The sequence below is a fragment of the Larimichthys crocea genome, chromosome XXIV, assembly GCF_000972845.2.
Source record: "Larimichthys crocea isolate SSNF chromosome XXIV, L_crocea_2.0, whole genome shotgun sequence".
Classification (NCBI taxonomy): Eukaryota; Metazoa; Chordata; class Actinopteri; family Sciaenidae; genus Larimichthys; species Larimichthys crocea.
The window spans coordinates 640,212-658,428 of NC_040034.1; the positions used below are offsets into that span (position 1 = coordinate 640,212).

The 18,217-nt window shown below is 44.1% G+C and overlaps 1 protein-coding gene across 5 annotated transcripts in view; it reads left to right on the forward strand.

Moving 5' to 3' along the window:
- Window positions 1–18,217, forward strand: part of LOC104920054 (glutamate receptor ionotropic, NMDA 3B) — a 102,546-nt gene that overhangs the window by 65,901 nt on the left and 18,428 nt on the right. For all 5 annotated transcript variants that reach the window (XM_027275163.1, XM_019269895.2, XM_027275166.1 and 2 more), the window contains 5 exons: window positions 6,258–6,958; window positions 12,457–12,953; window positions 13,868–14,139; window positions 14,638–14,874; window positions 17,956–18,102. In XM_027275163.1, coding sequence (XP_027130964.1) covers window positions 6,258–6,958; window positions 12,457–12,953; window positions 13,868–14,139; window positions 14,638–14,874; window positions 17,956–18,102 — 1,854 coding nt within the window. The remainder of the gene's footprint in view (window positions 1–6,257; window positions 6,959–12,456; window positions 12,954–13,867; window positions 14,140–14,637; window positions 14,875–17,955; window positions 18,103–18,217) is intronic.

Below are 18,217 nucleotides of genomic sequence, written 5' to 3' on the forward strand. Positions count from 1 at the left end.
TCCAGCAATCATCAAATTGTCACAGCCATCCGGAGCCTAAGCGTCGAGCAACCATTTCCCTCTAATCAAACATAATTCGCAGTGTACTTTACACTTTTCGCCTGCTGTTTCATCGCGCTCCCCCCGAGAGCCACAATCTCCCCGCGCGCTCTTTCCCGCTTGATCACTGTATGGGAGACGGTGGGCGAAATTGGATAGAGTCAAAGTATTTGCATATGTAATTTTTAACAGCGAGGATCAGAGAGAGAGAGGAACCGTGGCTACATCTCCATCAACTGTTAACTGTGAAACAAGATTTAGCCTCTCTTTCAATCTGTGGTCAGTCCTGTGGTGGTGCCTAATAGCGTGTATCTTACTGCTTATCACTCTGTGAGCCAACAGACTGTTGTGCTTAGATAACCACGGTCATTTGCGGCGTTTAAGTGGCTGATTGCTTCACAGTTGTGATTTTGCGTGCACGTGCGAAAGCACGTAAGTGTAATTTTGTAGCTCCTGCCTGTGCCTGTGTGTGTGTTGCAGTTGCAACATGCGTGCATGTACGCGTACACCCCATGCTGCATATGTGTCTAACAGCACCGGTTTCTTTTTTTCCCCGCCAAGCTTAGCTCCAGTACCCGGCAGCTTGGCTGAGGAAGATTAAAGCCACCCATATTACACTCAGCACCAGGAGACGTGAGGAAATTAAGAGAAAATTAAACAATGCTATTTGCATACAATTACACAACAACACAGCAAACAGCTCGGCTATCCACCGTCTGGTCACCTAAAGAGAGTGCTGCTCTGTGTCGCTTCATTATCTATGCAAACAGCTCTGGCTGGCCTTATTCAATCACAGCTGTTTATTTGGATTGTGGAAGAAGTTTAAAAAAAATAAATCACACACATGCAACAGTTTCCTCGTTCATTATGCATGAGCTCGTCCAAGTGATGCAATGACGCCGGTTGCCCCTCTTTTACTCCTTTTGACAGGAAACGGCTCCTCGCCCTGCACGTTGAGTCGAACTGCTTAGGTTGGATTTAGATTGTTTGTGTGTATACGTGCACCCGCATCCGCTTTGACATTTCGGTCTGACATTCAGGTTACCACGCGTTCAGTTTTCATCTCAGGTGTTTGAAATAGAAGACTTGCACCCTGCTGAGGAAGTCTTTCCGTCTTCCTCAAGACTACCACCACGCCTTTCCTCTACACATTCAGATGCAGGCCGTCACCCTTTTTTCTTCCTTTCACAAACACGGATATTAAACAACCTATCAATTTATCCTCCATCTTTCATCTCAAACATATATTCCCATTCACGCTGCCTCCTCCTTCCTATCTACCCATCCTCCCTACGCAGAGCCGACTCACCTGGTGACAGTGCTGGCGGAATATGAATGTGCTCAGTGAGGTGTTGTTGTTGTTGTTTGGAGTGCTGCCCTGACCATGAGCTTTGTTTTCTGGACTGAAATAGGAAAAAGCTAAGCAGCCATTCAGAGACTCAGACAGAGGGTCCGCGTCGTTCGGATGTAACGGCGAGAGGAACACGAAGCAGGGCCTTCGCTCTTTCCACCGGCGCTCGCTCCATGCAAAGGATTCATGAGTGCAATGTTAAGCCTGGTCGGGACTACACTGAGCTTTCGCAATAAGTCAAGCTGCAGCGAGTTAAAGAGATCCCCAGACTGAAGCTGTGGAGGTAGGACGAGAGGAGATACCCGTTTTTTTTTTTTTTTTTCACAGCTTCAGCTCACATCTTGGATCTCTTTAGCCTCCCTCAATCACCAAAGTCCCACCTCTTTGCTTTTTGTTCCAACTTGCTTCTAATAAGGTCTGAAACTGCAGGTGCTGCTGTTTCTTCTGTGCCCCTTCTTTGTATTTTTTCTTTCTTGGCACCGTGCATTCAGGTTGCACAACTTCGAAGCGTTGTTACTTTTCTTATGGAGGCCTAAATAAAGAATGAGCTCAGTAACTGGGAGCTGCTCCCTCCTGTTCAGATTCAACGCACTCCTGTCGGTTTGCTTACTCCACATTGCCCAAAGATCCCCTCTGGGTTTATGCTTGAGTATTCACACCACGGTGTGTTTGTACTGTATCTGTGCCTGTGTGTGCGTGCGTGCGTGCGATTGTGCTTGTTTGTTTGTACCTACTGAAAGCTGTGTGCCTATCTGCTGTCAGTGTGTAGGGGGTTTCCTTGCGTGTACTCGTGCACATGCGGTGTATTTCTAAACCTGAAAGCCTTCGGGCCATCGCATTAAGCAGCTCTCTGGATTTGTTTAGTAGAGGCAGAGAGGGTTCAGTTCAGGGCTTCCTAATTTGCAGATGTGTGAGAAGGGGTATGGATTTTATATTTTATACCGGAATAATGCTGACATTCCTTTTAGCTGTGCTTATCTTGCATCCCTTAGTTCAGAGCCTTTATAACCTGGTGCTTTCGGATGGAGCTTTTACCTGAGAATAGGAGAGAAAAAAAAGGAAAAAAGAAAAAGATAAGCGCGTACACACAAAAAAAAGAACCTTACAGGTGGAAAATGTGTAGCTGCTTAGAGAAACATCCATTACATTTCTAACCAAGCCTGAAAAAGACCTGTGTACTTTAGAAAAAACATCAGTCCGGGTCTGGGTTGGCCTGAGAAGTAGAGTTGGACCGTGGCTGACAGGATCAATTCTGTTTGTGTCTAGTAGGTTCTTGCACACTTTGACATGCTACTGTGTTTCTGCAAACTTTGGAGTCCCTGCTGACAGGACAGCCACCTTTTTATCTCGTCTAGACTGTGACATCATAAAGAGATATTGCCTTCATTCCTCTAGAGATCAAAACTCCATTCATGTTCCCTGAGGCCTGCTAAAAACAAAAAAATGTTATTTTAAATTCAAATGTCCAATAAAGTTGGACCCCACCAAAGGCGAAAGCTTGTCGAAAACAAACAAAATTTGCAGACAGTCTGTGGACATAAGCATTTATGCAGATACGCAGACATATACACATACATTATACACACATTATATCCGGCATGTCACAGGGATAAGCGCTGATGCTGCCAGCTTGTTTTTAAGACGCGCCGGATTAAGCTGGAGCAACGAGTGGCAGGGATTTCATTGTTTCTGATGCACCGAAATACTTGCAAGATGCCGCATGTAGGATTTTGTCATTGTTGGATTAAAGATCATTTCAGCTTGTTTTGAGAATGAGTGGCACCCGGTACTTTATTAATGTCCATGAAGGACATAAAGTGTGTGTGTGTGTGTGTGTGTGTGTGTGAAAGGAAAGTTAAACAGGGGCTGGTTCGCATTAAGATGTTCGGGTGCTTTACTATGAGTTGGCTACAGCAGCCGGCTGTAGTGACCCACTGAACCCTAACAGCGTCCCATTTAGGTTTTTGCTGTTTGTGATTGGTCCATATGAAACAATCTGGAGGTAATCGGCTTAAGCAGGTGTTCAATGGCCGTGTGTGTTGCTGAAGGTATGCAGTGAAATGATGAAATAAGATCCGACAGATTGTTTAAAGGCTACTCGGGTTTTTACCACAGCAGCAATCATCTCATCTTTCACTGCAACTGTTGAGGTAAAAGAGTAGAATTACCCTGTCCACTGCTATAAAGTAATAAACCAGGAGTATATGTTTCTCCAACAAAAGTTGAGCCAAGTTCAACTAACTTTTTTTCTTTTGACGGCCTGCAATTTCTTTTTTTGTTTTTCTGTTTTTCCGCCTGAGCCCGTCGGCACCCTCGCTGCATCACCCAAGTGAATGAAGTGGCTCGGTGATGTCGTCTATCTGAATACAGCCTAGCACAACAAGACAAGAAGACAAACACGTTTCTCAACAACAGCAGCTCAACATACAATCCACCTAACATGAACCTATAATACTAAATTTAACACAGTTGAAAACTTCACCTGGGGTTGACATATTCTTCTTTTTCCTCCCGACATGTAGAGCTGTAGATAACCCAGAGACTTTTTTTTTTGTGATCTTTCTTACCGCTTGCTGTTTCGTGTCATTATTAATGTACATTACTTTCAACTGAACTTTTTTTTCACAAAGTGCTATACATCACATTTGTACCTATAACCTACCTACACAGCAGAAAACGCTCTCTTGGGAGTTATTGCTCTAATTTATCACTGGAATTAATTGTGCTAAAACGCTTAAATGCAAAGAAGCGACTGCAGTTGCAGGCAATAACTCTAGTGATGTGCTTTTTTTTTAAGTTTCATTGGGTCCACTTTGGTCCTAGTCACATTTGACTGCCCACAGAATATCTAAATAAGTCCTTCCTTCAGGACGCAGAAACGTCAGAGAGCTTCCCTTCACCTTATCTCCTTCAGAATCACATCTGCTTCCTCAAATTAGCTTTTTCTCCTAAAAGCAGCAAACGAACAAATACCATTTCTATAGTGTCCCGGTTTTCTCTTATTATTGCTCTCACGTCCTCGCTCTTGAAGCAGTTCTACTCTTACGCCTTATTATCAGTCACTCTGGATAAGGGTGCTGGCTAAACGCTAGTTAGCCATAATCCAGCGTGAGAAATCATTTTCAAAAATGCTTGTACAAAAACAGCTGACGCAGCTGTGGGATCTACCCCAGATGATCATTATTACAATTAATTTGACAATGATATATTTAGGGAAAGTTTCCTCCCTCTGATTTCCTAACAAGCTCTATTCACCAGGAGCATACTTTACAGCTTTTTGCACACTCATCTGACTCGTTAGAAATGTCTAGTGTTTGTCATTTTGTTTGTAGTTTATTCAGCAACATAACACAGCCACACATTTCATATTTAATGAGTAGAGTGGATGGCATAGATGGATCTTAGAAAGAGTGCAGATATAGATTTACATAGCAATTCCTCGAGCTGCCTTCAGGCTCTGTTTTGATCCTCTGTCGTCATACTTTAGGCTCTGTGAGCTCTTTGACAAAATATGCATCTTAGTTTCATCCCCGATTTTTAATATGCTGAATAATGCTCACACCTGTAGTAGACATCCCCTCCCCGCTCCCCTCTATCTCTATTCCTCTGTGCCACCGGCTGCCATTTCCCCAATAACCCACATCTTCCCAACCACAGACACCGCCTTCTTTCTGCCACCCCGTCGAGTTCAAACGAAGAGGCCTATCTTCACTTGTCTCCTCACACACACACACACACACACACCCAGTCGCAGCCTTTCCCAGGAGGATAAATACATACGCTGCATTAATTCATCCATGTCTTTGCAGACTTCAGTCAAATAAAAAAAAAAAATTTCTTCCTCTCTCATGGGACTCGAGGACTTTCAGCAGAGGCTCACTCTTGTTTTCTTTGTACTCCTGGGTGGGATATATTTTCATTTGAATGAATATGTGTGATTTGCATCTGGAGATGTGTGTGTGTGTGTGTGTGTGTGTGTGTGTGTGTGTGTGTGTGTGTGTGTGTGTGTGTGTGTGTTTGTGTTTGTGAGTGTATATTCCACAAGTTTCTCTACTCTTACTGCATGTACCTGCATGGATTTACTGCATGTACCTGCATGGATTTACAGCATGTGCAGATTTAATTAGGTGTTGTTGCATGTGCCTGTTTTTGATGTGTGCACCTCTGCATATGTTATGAAGATGCTGAAAATGTGTTTGCATTAGTGCCAGGGGGTGTTTATGAGCATACTGTGCGATGCATACTCATCATCTCACTGATGGTGCAACTCTTAGATCATGTTAAGCTAAACTTTGGGCTTTCATATGAAAGGAGTCCCCCCCCCTGCCTCAACCTTGCCGGGAGCACTGATAGGATGAAAAATGGATAGAAGCCCCAAAGGAAGGAGGAGGGGGGAGGTCCATCTGTGGGCTCCATTCAAGGACAACAGTGTTATCCATTTTGGAACAGTATGAAACAAGCCAGTGTTTTCAGCGGGGTTTGGAAATGCGGGCTCCTGGATGAACTGTGGATCCTACTGTTGTCTTGCCAAGTCGACTGTGATGTTGCAGATTAGATGCGAATCATTGACTCCTTGTTTCGACTCTTCTCATCCAGAGTGGGAGATAATGAACAAATGTGACTGATTGTGTCTGATCGGGGGTTGTAGTGAATTACTGCAGCAGCAGAGATTGTTTTGCTCTACCCCAGCGCTCATAAAAGCTGCATTTAATGTGATTGTATGTTTTTCAGCCCTGAGGTGTTGGAGTTTTGATCTTGTCCTCCCTTTCTTCTCTCCCTTTTTGTTCCCCCTTCTATGGTTTAACAGAACAGAAGCTTTTCCTCTAACTCTCTCACTTTTCTTCTTCCTTCCTGCCTTCTCTGACAGAACCGATTCCACCTGCAGATGTCTGCCCGCGTGCCTCCATCAACCCTGGGCAGCCTGCTGCTGGCGGTCTTGCAGGGAAAAGATGGGGACAGAGACAGAGGGAGCCGAGGGGAAGGCAGCTGGGGAGGAGCAGCTGTGATCTGCCCTGGTTGGGAGGAGGGGGGTGATGGGTTGCTGTCTCACCTGCAGACCCACAGCGGGCCTACCTGGCATTTGTGGGATATCATCAACCTCACACGTATCTCCGGGGCAGGAGACAGAAGAGGGGAGACCAGCGAGGAGAGGAGGGAGGATCAGAGGGAAGAGGAGGCTTTGAAGATCCTATCAGCTCGCTTCCTGCGCTCCCCTTCACCCATATCCTCAGTTCTCCTCCTGGGATCTGACCCTGAGTGTGTGTCCTCTGTCCTGCGGGCCGCTCAGCGCCTCGCTCCATCATTTCCAGCACTGCAGTGGATCATGGGATATCCCTTGTCTCCGGATTCGCTCCACACTCTAGGAGGTCCCCTTGGACTATTAGCCTACGGGGAGGTCGGCCGCAAGCCAATCAGCTTCTACATTCGGGATGCTTTGCAGTTGATTGGTCGTGCGGTCACTGCAGCCACCATGGTGAGGCCGGACTTGGCGCTGATTCAGAACATGGTGAATTGTTACGACAAACCCAACCGACGTGAGCTGCCCTCTTCAGGACAATATCTGGCCAGGTATGAACACACGTACTGTACTCTCTGACTTTCTAAGTTAACTCAATGTTTTTAAAACACAACATTGAGTAACATATAAAGTACTGAGGTTAAAGTGAGGTTTAAAAGAGCTGGATACAGTGTTGAAGGGCTCCGTTCAATCTTATGTAAGTTGCTCAGTAGTGCATGAAGCCAAGAACGTTGGATTACCAGGCTTAACATTATCCAGATCTTCTGCATATGCTTTCGCATTGTGTGGCCCATAGAAGAAGTGTTGTGGAGAAATTGCTGATGTCAATGGTCAATGATGAGGTCAGGAGGGAAGAAAGTGTTCATGAGCCTCTGATGTCTTATGCTGAATTATTTATTGTCTCTTGATCAAGGAGAATTAGAGACACTCTCCAAAGTTCATCAGAAGTGCCTGAGTCGGTCTCACATTCTGCCCAACTCATCCTGGTGGATCGACTTTAAACCCCAAGATAACATCACAAATACTACACGCCCAGAATTAGTCAAAGAGAATGTTTTTACCTGTGGAGGTGTTATTGTCAGCATGTTTTAGTCTGGAGACACAGATGTCTGTTTACGCAGATTGAACATCAACAGCAAACTATCTATTATGTCTATGAAGGCAGCAACAGGTCTCTTTGACCCTGGCCACCACAGTGTTGAGATAGACTGGCACCTACTGTTCTCAACCAAAGCCAAACAACTAAAACTGCCGAGGACACATGACCTCGTGTAACCTAAGGATAGAAAATTCCATAACAAGACTAGAGCACACTAGAAACTTCCCTAGGCAAGCTGCTAACTTACAGCTCAGCTCTTTGCCAACTGAAATGGGGACAAAATGATTAAATCGTGCAGGTGTACTAGACTTTGAAATGTTATCGGACCGAATAGATCACATCTGATAGTGAAACAAAGTCAATTTGCGAGCTTGTGACATTCAAAAAAAAACATTCTTTCTCAGTGGGGAAAAAGTGTTTTTGGTGCCAGTGTGCATCACATGACGGACGCCGTTGCTGTCATTACATGCTTTGGCTGCTGTGTCAACTTGGCTTCGAAGCCTGGCAATCTTCCAGGGGGCTTGATCTGGATCTGTTAAAGAGAGTCACCTAGCTGGAACTCCTCTTCTTTGCATAATATAGGACAAACACAATGCTGAATGAGCAGCAGCTCAGCGCTGAGTGACTCAGCAGGTGCTATGCTGACTGACTTTTTGAAGCAGCCGACTAGCCTCCACACTGCAGAGTATGGACTTTTTCTGTGAAAGAACATCATCTTTAAATGTCATTACATATAATTTAATGACGAATGAACACAGAGCAATAATAATCCCGTGGTGCAACTTCGCCAAAGGTCAGCAGCATGTTCGGTTTCAGAGCATTAGAAAGAACATCAGAGTATACCTCTTCCAAAAAATTAAATATATTGCCTAAGGTGATTAGTATTAGTCTAGTCAGGTCTGAACCTCAAACAGTTTCTATAACTACAGCCCTTTAGGCTAACCAGTGTTTTTAATGACTCCTGGTCACTTTAAAATTCTTAAACAAAGTCCCAAAAGTGTACGCATGTAAATCACCAGATGATATACGGAAGACACTGACACTGCAATTAAATTCCTCTGGTCACGGCACTAAATGTCTGTAAGCTCGTTAGCTTTCTGAGTGACACGCTGACATTTTTGTTAGGAGTTCCTGGCTCCACTTTGTGGTACTGTATGCTCCGGTTGCTGCCCTTGTCTGTCCTCTGCACCGCAGGGGGGTGGCGCCTTCTGAATAGCACTGTCATACCGGCGGTGGGGAGGAGGTCTTTATGGCATACAGATTCACAGAGCGACACCGGAGAGTTTTGTCTGTTTCTCCGTACTGTTCAATCTCCGCAGCCTTCAAAAAAGGGGGCCCCCGACAGCTTCCACCGGCTCCGTCAAGGTGCAGTTTGTGATAACACATAGCCTAGGCGCGCAGAAAAAAAAAAAGCATATTGAAATGCATAATAGGCCATAAAGACTTTCACTTAAAGCAGAAATAGCTAAATCCTCACATTTGTACAGTGCATAAAAAGAGAAAAAACTCATACTTACATACATTACAACTCCCTGTTGAGCCATATGTGGCTGATACTGAGTGATGCACCGAAGAGCCGTGCCATTAACTCACTCTAAAGTTAAACATCGTCTCGTCTGCCAGTTGACATGGATGTGTTTCAAATGGCACGACTGATAAAAACCAGTATGTAACGAGCTCCCGCGGTCATGCGGTACTGGTGAGTTGAAGGATTTGTGGTTCAGCTGGCTGGGCTCACTGCAAATATTGAACACACACGGTGTCTGCCAGCTGAGAGTGATCATCAACACCACCCACATAATCACAAGCTGGATTCTCAGTGTTCTCTCTTTCTGCAGTTTAGTTTAGAGCTCTGGGATGCCAGAACAATTTGGCATGCAGGGCCAGAGGCTAAAACAAGTAGAGTGGGAGTTGGGTTACAAAGCAATATTATTGGACATTCATTATTAGAGTTAAAACAAGTTTATTAGATTTAATGTGATTAAATACTTCATTTTTAGCTATGCTAGCATGGGCAGCTCTATGGACCGCAATGTCTTTCCGTTATTCCGTCCACCACTTTGGTCCTATCGATTTGGTCCTATTGATTTTAAATTTTGTACAGACATTAATGGTCCTCAGAGGATGAAGCCTACTGTTTTATTCACTGACTTTTCTTCTAGTGCCACCAAGAGGTTGACATTTGCAATCTATAAGAAAAGCATCCAAAATTCAGTATTCATGTGCATCACTGGATGAATTTCGGTGATCAGATCTGGCTGTGTACCCTTGGTTTTTTGTGTTATACTTTCAGTCAGTTTTTAAAGTGTTTAAACTTCATCAGGACACTAGGGAAGGTTTTTTTTCTATGGAGAGCCAATTATGAAAAACTCCAGACTCCGATCGGAATAGTTAATTTATAATAGAGACCTCTACAATATAGTGTTGGTGACCTTTGTACGCGGCCTGCAGGACACTGATAAAAGAGGTCGTCCTATTGCACTATTCAAAAACCGGTCCAGGTAGACTCCATGCCCTCCCTGATTCTTATCCCTCCCCTGCATCGGCCAGACATGCCATCGCTGTGGAAAGCTGTAACAAAGCTGAAGGGATGTGAGAGACTTCCACGTGGAAAAGGCAATTAACAGCTCAATGCCCGAGGGACGGGGCGAGGAAGGCAGGGAGGGAGAGGGAGGATGTCTGGAGATATAAGCAACAGAGGAAACTGTGAGGGAGGACAGGAGCAAATGTTGCACAATATTACTGTTTCTTATTCAAAGCAGTGAAGCAATGAGGATAAAGTCGGAGTACAGATATGACAAACAAGCCATTTTTGATGCATCAAAAAAATAAAAAAGTCCCATGCTGCCTTTTTCCAAAAATACATCAGGGGAAAAAGGGAGACAGCAGTCAAAGACAAACAGATAGATAAAAGAAAAGGGAAGTAGGAAGCATCTAAAGGGAAATAAAATCAAAGAAAAGAAAAAAGGAACATGTATTAGGGAAAGGATGTGAGGAAGGGGGACGAAAAGGAGGAGGGGTGTCGTTATCGGAGTGAGATCTGCCATTCACTGCCATCTCACTCGACACGGCTGCCACGCTGATTCCATCTCCCCCGAAGAGATTAAAACCACTGAAACCAAGCAAGCAAGCCTCGTATCATCACAGACAGACACACAAAGACAGGGGGAGTAAACTTTCTTTCAAACTAAAGGAGATGGAGTGATAAGGGAGTGAGTCTCATGCCTGGCACTCACTTTATAGAGTCATCATTTACCGGTCACACTGCTGACATTTGCTCCCCAAGTGGGTAAACCGTAGCCAGGTGTTGGTGAGAGGGAACCATCGCTCTCTGACACCGCCCGGCTGACTTATCAACCTGCTTTGACATCCACAGTCATTCTTTAAACGCAGCCTCTGGCCAAGCGCAACACAACAACCCATAACTAAAAGGTGACGCCTGCTCTTATCTCTGTGTAATCTCTCTTATTTCACGTTTTTTTTATCTTCGGGCAAGAATCGAAAAATGTCACAAACTGCGGGAAAAGGCGGCTTCACACCTCTCTGCCTGAGATAATAGATGTAAAGTGAGGCCTGTGGTTAATTTTTTTTTTTCCTGTGGCCAGCCACTACAGTAATAGTGTACGAGTCTGGAGTGGGTTGGCTTGATGAATCTGCTGTCTATGGGATATGATGATTCAGCCGCGCTATTACCATGAGTGATTTCAGCTCAAGGCGAGGCTAGCACTTCCGCTTTATGGTCACGGAGACAGAGGGAGCTACTCATGAGGAAACATAAGTTAACGTGGAATGAGAAGGGAATGACTTTCAAATCAGGGGCATTTTTAATCAGGCTCTCGAGAATTATGGCACCAGAAATGGGTTTATAAATTGATATTGCGCTGTTGTACGTAAATTACAATGTGAAGAAAAGAGGTCCGTGAACAAACAGCACAAGCAGAATGCACGAAAAACCTTACATAAATTCCCCATGTTGTATTATTTTCTGTGTGTAAACCAAAGAGGCTTTAGTCCAGGCTAAGCTTGTAGGTGAGGTTAATGACCCTCATGATCAATTTAGTCTTTTTCATTTTACTTCGCATATCCCAGATTTAATTGAGAAAGTTCTCCAGCAGCAGTTACATTATATGCTCATCAATTTCGAAATATAACTTGGAGATTAAAGAGGGGGAGAAAAGAAAAGAGATTAAAACAAAGAGTGAGAGGGGAAAAAAGCTATTTCTCTGCTCTGAGAAAAGGGCTGTGGCTTTACCAACCATTTCCATTAACAGGAAGGAAAACCTGCCATTTCTATCCTTGACCCAGACATAATCAACAGTCCCTGCACGGTTCAACACCCGTACCGAATGCAGTGATCCCTGAATACTTTAACATTTAAACAACCACTCCTATGATTTCCAATGACCTCCTGACAATTCCCTCACTAATCAAGACATGATCAAACAGTACTTGTATGGCTGCACATTGAGACATCACCTGACGGCGTCCACATGATCAAATGCTAAGACATGAGCTAACAATCCCTGCATGGTTCAAGAGGCCAGGGCAGATTTATGTGCGAACGGGAATTGCTCTTCTTAATGTATTCCTCCGTAAAGACCAATGTGGGGCCACCAGGCGAGTGAGGCGAATAGCAATGACTGTATGGACTGACAGATAGCAGGAGACCCTCACTGCACTGCATTAACTTTTAATTATGATTTTCTGGGAGATCCAATTACCCATCTAAAAGTAGACTCGCAAAAGCTCCACAACCAGACCTGTAACTTTTGCCTTGCCCTATCGTTTCCCAGTTTTTCTAATTTCTTTTTCATCTGGATAAATTAGTGTTGGATATTATTGCCGGCTACATTTTCTGAACTGAAATAACCCAGTATGGATCTTGCAATTTAGCTGTTTCTCGCCTATTGTCTTGTCTCACTTTCTCTCTCTCTCTTTCTGTCACTTGAGGTTTCTCTCCAACACTTCCTTCACCGGGGCCACAGGCCTGATCCAAGTGGATGCCGGCCTCTCTCGGATCTTCTCCTCACAGTTGTTTCATGTATGGAGCCTGAAGAGGGGGGCGCTTGGCCAGCCGGCCTGGGTGACTGTAGGTCAGTGGACCAGAGGCAGGCTGGAGTTAGAAGGGGGGATCCTGGGATTGGTGGGTGGGTTCAGGAGCAACCAGGGACAAGGTCTTGGAGCTGGGGTGAGAGGAGGGGACGGCCAAGGGGATAGTTACGTTGGTGAACGCTGGAGGCCTGGACTTTCTGTTGAGGGACACCGCCTGAGGGTGGTGACACTGGTGGAACACCCATTTGTCTTTACACGGGAGGTGGATGCGGATGGCTTGTGTCCAGCTGGTCAGCTTTGTCTGGACCCCAAAACCAACCGGACAGACATAGTCAACGGCCTCTTCAACCAGCTGCACAACCCAAACGCTACAACTACAGAATGGGACGGCATTGGTGAGTTTTGTTTTGGAATTTGTTGTTGAAATGTTGTAGTGGTGAAGTATGGTAAGCCATATTACATGCATGAACTCAAAGTTTCTCTTATGTAGATTCTCAGATCTGTTGGTTTAAATCTTATCACTAAGTCACTGGTTACTGTTTTTCTGCAAGACTGAAGTGGGTGTTAGAAGTAAAATCAATAAGGGATCAAGGCTGGTGAGACCAGTTCAAAAATATACCTTGTGCAATGTCAAGGGCTCAGCTCTACAGATGCAACTGTTTCAGAAATGAGGAGGATTAAAGGTGTTGAATCAATAATAGATCAAGACTACCCTGTCAAAGAAATACAGGCACTCTATCTGGCGAACTAAATATACAGTCTACTGCATAGCATTAAAATAGAAGGCATCCAAATTTTCTTTGACTTCAGTCAGCAGATTGCCAATGGAAAGTGAGGAAAGTAAAAAAAAATGTGTAATAACCAGGGTTTCCAGAACGATCACCATAATTGTAAAATACATTGCAGTGGTATCTTCTTCAATATAAATATTCGGCAGAAGTACTGCAGAGATTTGAGCCAAGTTTCAAGAGAAGTTGGCATACTGCTGAATTTTGACTGAGCTTGCCAAAAAAAGTGATAGCAAGAAAAATTGAAATGGCAAGAAGGGCAGAAAGTGTAAAAAAAAAAAAATATAGTGTGTCAATCTTGCAAGTTCTTCTATTCTTACTCTTAGTACAATGGTTGTTACATTTCTGTAACCCATGTTTAATGCGATTAAACATTTCTAGACTGTCCTCTGAGAATCCATGGACATTTCTTATGATCCTTAGTCAATAGTTCCCAGAGATGCAACCATTGCACTTCCAAAGCATGCATATGAATAATTGAAGGGATACATTTCACATCATTGTTGGTTTTTACCTGCCAGAGCTACCGGAAGACCTGAGAAAGTGCTGCTACGGGTACTGCATCGACTTGTTGGAGAAACTGGCAGAAGACATGGGTTTCGCCTTTGACCTTTATATTGTGGGAGACGGAAAGTACGGAGCATTGAGCGGGACGGGGCGCTGGACGGGGCTGGTTGGGGACCTGCTGAGCGGAACCGCTGACATGGCTGTCACCTCTTTCTCCATCAATTCAGCCAGGAGCAGAGTCATCGATTTCACCTCGCCCTTCTACTCAACCAGCCTGGGCATTCTGGTACAACTGCTTTAACTCATCATTCATTTGCTGGAGTTCTTATTATAATGACGGTAAAAGAAAGACAGAGGGCATGTCCTGAAAATGTACTGCATTTTGAGGTCACATTGCAATCTGCCGTGCTGCAGTGTTACTTTGATTTGTTTATCTTTGTGTATGATTGGACGATACGGTCCGCAAATACTTAATTTCTCCCTCATGCCTTGCTCACGCAGTCTTCTGGGGAGGAACCAGGAGATCATTAGTTGTGTGTAATTAGTTTTCTGAGATTCCAGTGAACATGTTAATTATGGAAGTTCAAAATGGACGGCAGTTTAAGACTGCATAATGAGTCTGAGAGGCATTTTTAGAAGCAGTCGTCAAACGTGCTCTGCGCCTCACTAACTGCAATATGATCTGACGCTACAGTTTGAAAACAAGAACTCCGTTCAACACAAAATGATAAATCAAATGCATCAAGCCAACTTCTTGCACAATATTTTTTTTTTTATCTAACAGGTTCGTAGCAGGGACACTGCAGCTCCAATTGGAGCCTTCATGTGGCCTCTCCACTGGTCCATGTGGGTGGGTATTTTCGTCACCTTGCATCTCACCGCGCTCTTCCTCACCTTGTACGAGTGGAACAGCCCCTTCGGTATGACACCCCATGGCAGGAACAGACTGCGGGTGTTCTCCTACTCCTCTGCCCTCAATCTCTGCTACGCCATACTGTTTGGACGCACTGTCGCCACCAAGGTAAAGCCCTCTGCGTGATAAATAGCCATCATAATGGGTGGGGCGGGGAATCGAAATTGAAGAGAAAGGGAGGAGGGGGATTTGTGTTATGAGAAGGAGTACGCAAACAATAAGGGCAAAGTCAAAAGAGGAAGTCGAAGGGAAGGTGGCATGGAGAAAGATGATAGAGATGGTTTGGGTGGGGAAAAGATGGATAGGGGAGAGGTTAAGACGGTAGACAGTGATGAAGTAGAGAGGTTTCAGGGAGGATAATGCACATACAGGGAGGGAGAGGGGAAAGGGTAAGTGGGCCGACAGAGATTGAAGGAGTTATGGTGACGATGATGGGGATGGATGAAGGTGGAAAAAAGAGGGAGCAGGTAGAGGTTAGCTCCCCGAAGTAGTCAGATACAAAGTCGAAAACAAGAAGGCAGTGGGAAGAGGGCCAACGTGGGGTGGTAAAGGTAAGAGTGCAAACCGGGAAATGGGCCTCAAAAAGAAGGTAATAAGTAAGGTTGACAGAAAGATGGTGAGAAAGGGTTGAAAGGGTAAGTGGGTAAGCAGAGATGAGAAAATCAACAGAATGAGGGTGACAGAGGTGGGCAGACAGAAGATGATGTGAAGGGGAGTGGGCAAGGTTGGAGAGCCAGGCGACAAAGGTTAGTACAAGAGTGGTCACTCTTAATTAGTACAAAAGTGATTACCCGAGACAAATCCTCTGACTAAGGCAAATCTGTCTCTTGAAAGATACAATGTAGTAAGATGAAAACCAATTTCTTTTCCTTCAAAGACAAAAAGCCCTCTTATTTTCATGTCATTTGTTTGCTATACAAAAAAAAAAAGCCCAAATATTAAACGTACCTTTGCAGTAACAGCATTTTTCAGAAAACTTGTCAGATTTGACTGATCATGTCACACCGGCAGTCACGCGCCTCGCTCGTAGCCAAACACAACGCCGACGAAAAACAACTGTCCTCTGCAATTCTTTGTTTTTTAAACAGCTACATACTGAGCCAAGATCCATTACCATGATAACGCATGCCTGCTCTTCAAATTTTCATGCAGCAGATTCAGATAAATATCATCATTTGCTTAAATTATTCCTGCCTGTGCATCCCATTATAATACTTCTTTTGAACGCACAGGCACACTTTGGCCCTGAAGGAAGCGGTGCAAATGACTTGAGTTGGAATCAAGGCAAAGTGACTAGAGAGACCTTCCCCCTAATTGAAAGGTCGCAGGTTTGATCCTCACAACCGGCGACGTGTCACTTAACAGGCTTTGTCCTTTAGCGGCATGCTGACCTGGTGAAATCCCTTTCTGAACTTGTGTGTGCTGGGTCAGAGCAAAATGGTCGTGTTTATTTAGGCTATGGGAAAGACAATGGGGGCAAGTAAATTGATTGTTAAACTGCTATTAAGAGCTTATTTCGCTGAAGTCAGTTATTTTAGTGTTCAGTTTAAATAAGATTGTTCCAAAACCATAAAGCAAAAGTGTTTCTCACACATTCAGCTACTAGCTTTTGTACAGCAGTACTTCCAAAGCCAAGGAGCATGCCCTTAACTAACAACATTCGTTTGTGGGATTACAGGTTCAGGACATACACTGTGTAGTATTTCTAAAGGTAAAATAGCACCTCTGTCCCACTCCTTGGATTTGGTTTAACAAATCAACAACCAGCATGGGTGTAAATATAGACAGGCAGTGTAGGCAGTGCATTTGCACCAGGGCTAATGGGCTAAGAGAGAGCAGCAGCCCCTCCAACAGTGTTGTGGTGAAGAATGGGCCCCTTGAGTGATTCGCCTTCAGAAATCCGCCTGCGTTCACTCATGTTAACTCGTGTTAAATTAAAAACCTTGCCTTGAAAAAAGGCAAACCATTTTTGCCATGGTTTTCTTTAGTTTTTTGGTCAAATAAATGCACTTGGTAAATGGACTTTCTTTTATATATATATAGTGCCTTTATAGTTTTTTCGACCACTCAAAAGCACAAAGCACTCAACACAACATTTCACTCCCAGCCATATTCAGACACTGATGGCACAGCCTTTAGAAGCAATTTGGGGGTTCAATATCTTGCCCAAGAATGCTTCAACATGCAGACTAGAGGAGCAGGGGATCGAACTCGTCTCCCTCTGACAGCAGCAATCTATAACAAAATTATATGCTTATTGTACGTAAACAATAAAGCTATAAATAAAGCATCTACTGCATATTGAATGGAGACCTTGACAGGCAGTACAATAAGTACGGGAGACAGGTCTTCTATTACATTTCCTTTAGCATTTTCCTTTTTAAATGGATATCTTGTAAGCACAATGCGAAATTAAAGACCTAGTGAAGAAAACACACTCTGATTATTGTGTCTTCGACTAAGTACATGAGTGCAGAACAAAACAATATTACAGAAACATATTTAGCTCATGCGGTCCTCTCGTTCTCCGCCTTCAGTGGAGCAATTAATTACGCATAAGGGTTCAAACATCCCCGTAACCTTCATGAGAATGGGTTACAACCTTGTTTGTATAATTAACGTCTCATTAATCTCAAGCCTTTTAAAACACAAGAAATTCATCTCTTTTCTTCTGTTAAGTGGATTTTAATTGGTGGAATGAATAAACGATCACAGCGTTCAGGTGGATTCATCCCCCCCCAGGCGGGTAATTTCATGGGAAGGTATCTCTGATGTGTCTCACAAACAGTCACACTTTGCCAGATTTGTCTGGTTTTTGCATTAACTCCTCTCCTGATCTGTTTTGATTAACTTTTTTTTTTACTCTGGGGGGTGATTTTTAATTAGTAGGAGAATGCAGGGTGGAGGAGGTTGAGAGCCTCAGGAGGAAGCGCTGCCTTTACATCAACATCTGAAAACACCTTTCTTCACACTTTTGTACTTTTTAATTGTTTTAATCCCTCATTTTATTTCTAATCTCACCATTCTCCATGTTGCTTTGTTGCCAGACAGTTTCATTTTTGTCTTGACGTCATGGCATTTAAGTTTTGAGCGTAGATAATTCAAGACGTTTCTCTTTTTCCTGCCAAATTATTATCATTATTATTATGACAGAAGCTAAAAGTCTGTCTTGACATCTCCACTCTGCAGACTCCTAAATGCTGGACCGGACGCTTCCTGATGAACCTTTGGGCCATCTTCTGCCTACTGGTACTGTCCAGCTATACTGCCAACCTAGCTGCAGTCATGGTCGGGGAGAAGACCTTCGAACAGGTCTCGGGAATTCACGACGACAAGGTTAGACCGCGTGCAAGGACACAAACTTGCAAATGCGTGCGTGTCAGCACGCCATGCACGCATACAGACCCGCAGCTACATGTACACACAAACTAATCTTGCACAAGGACAGGCT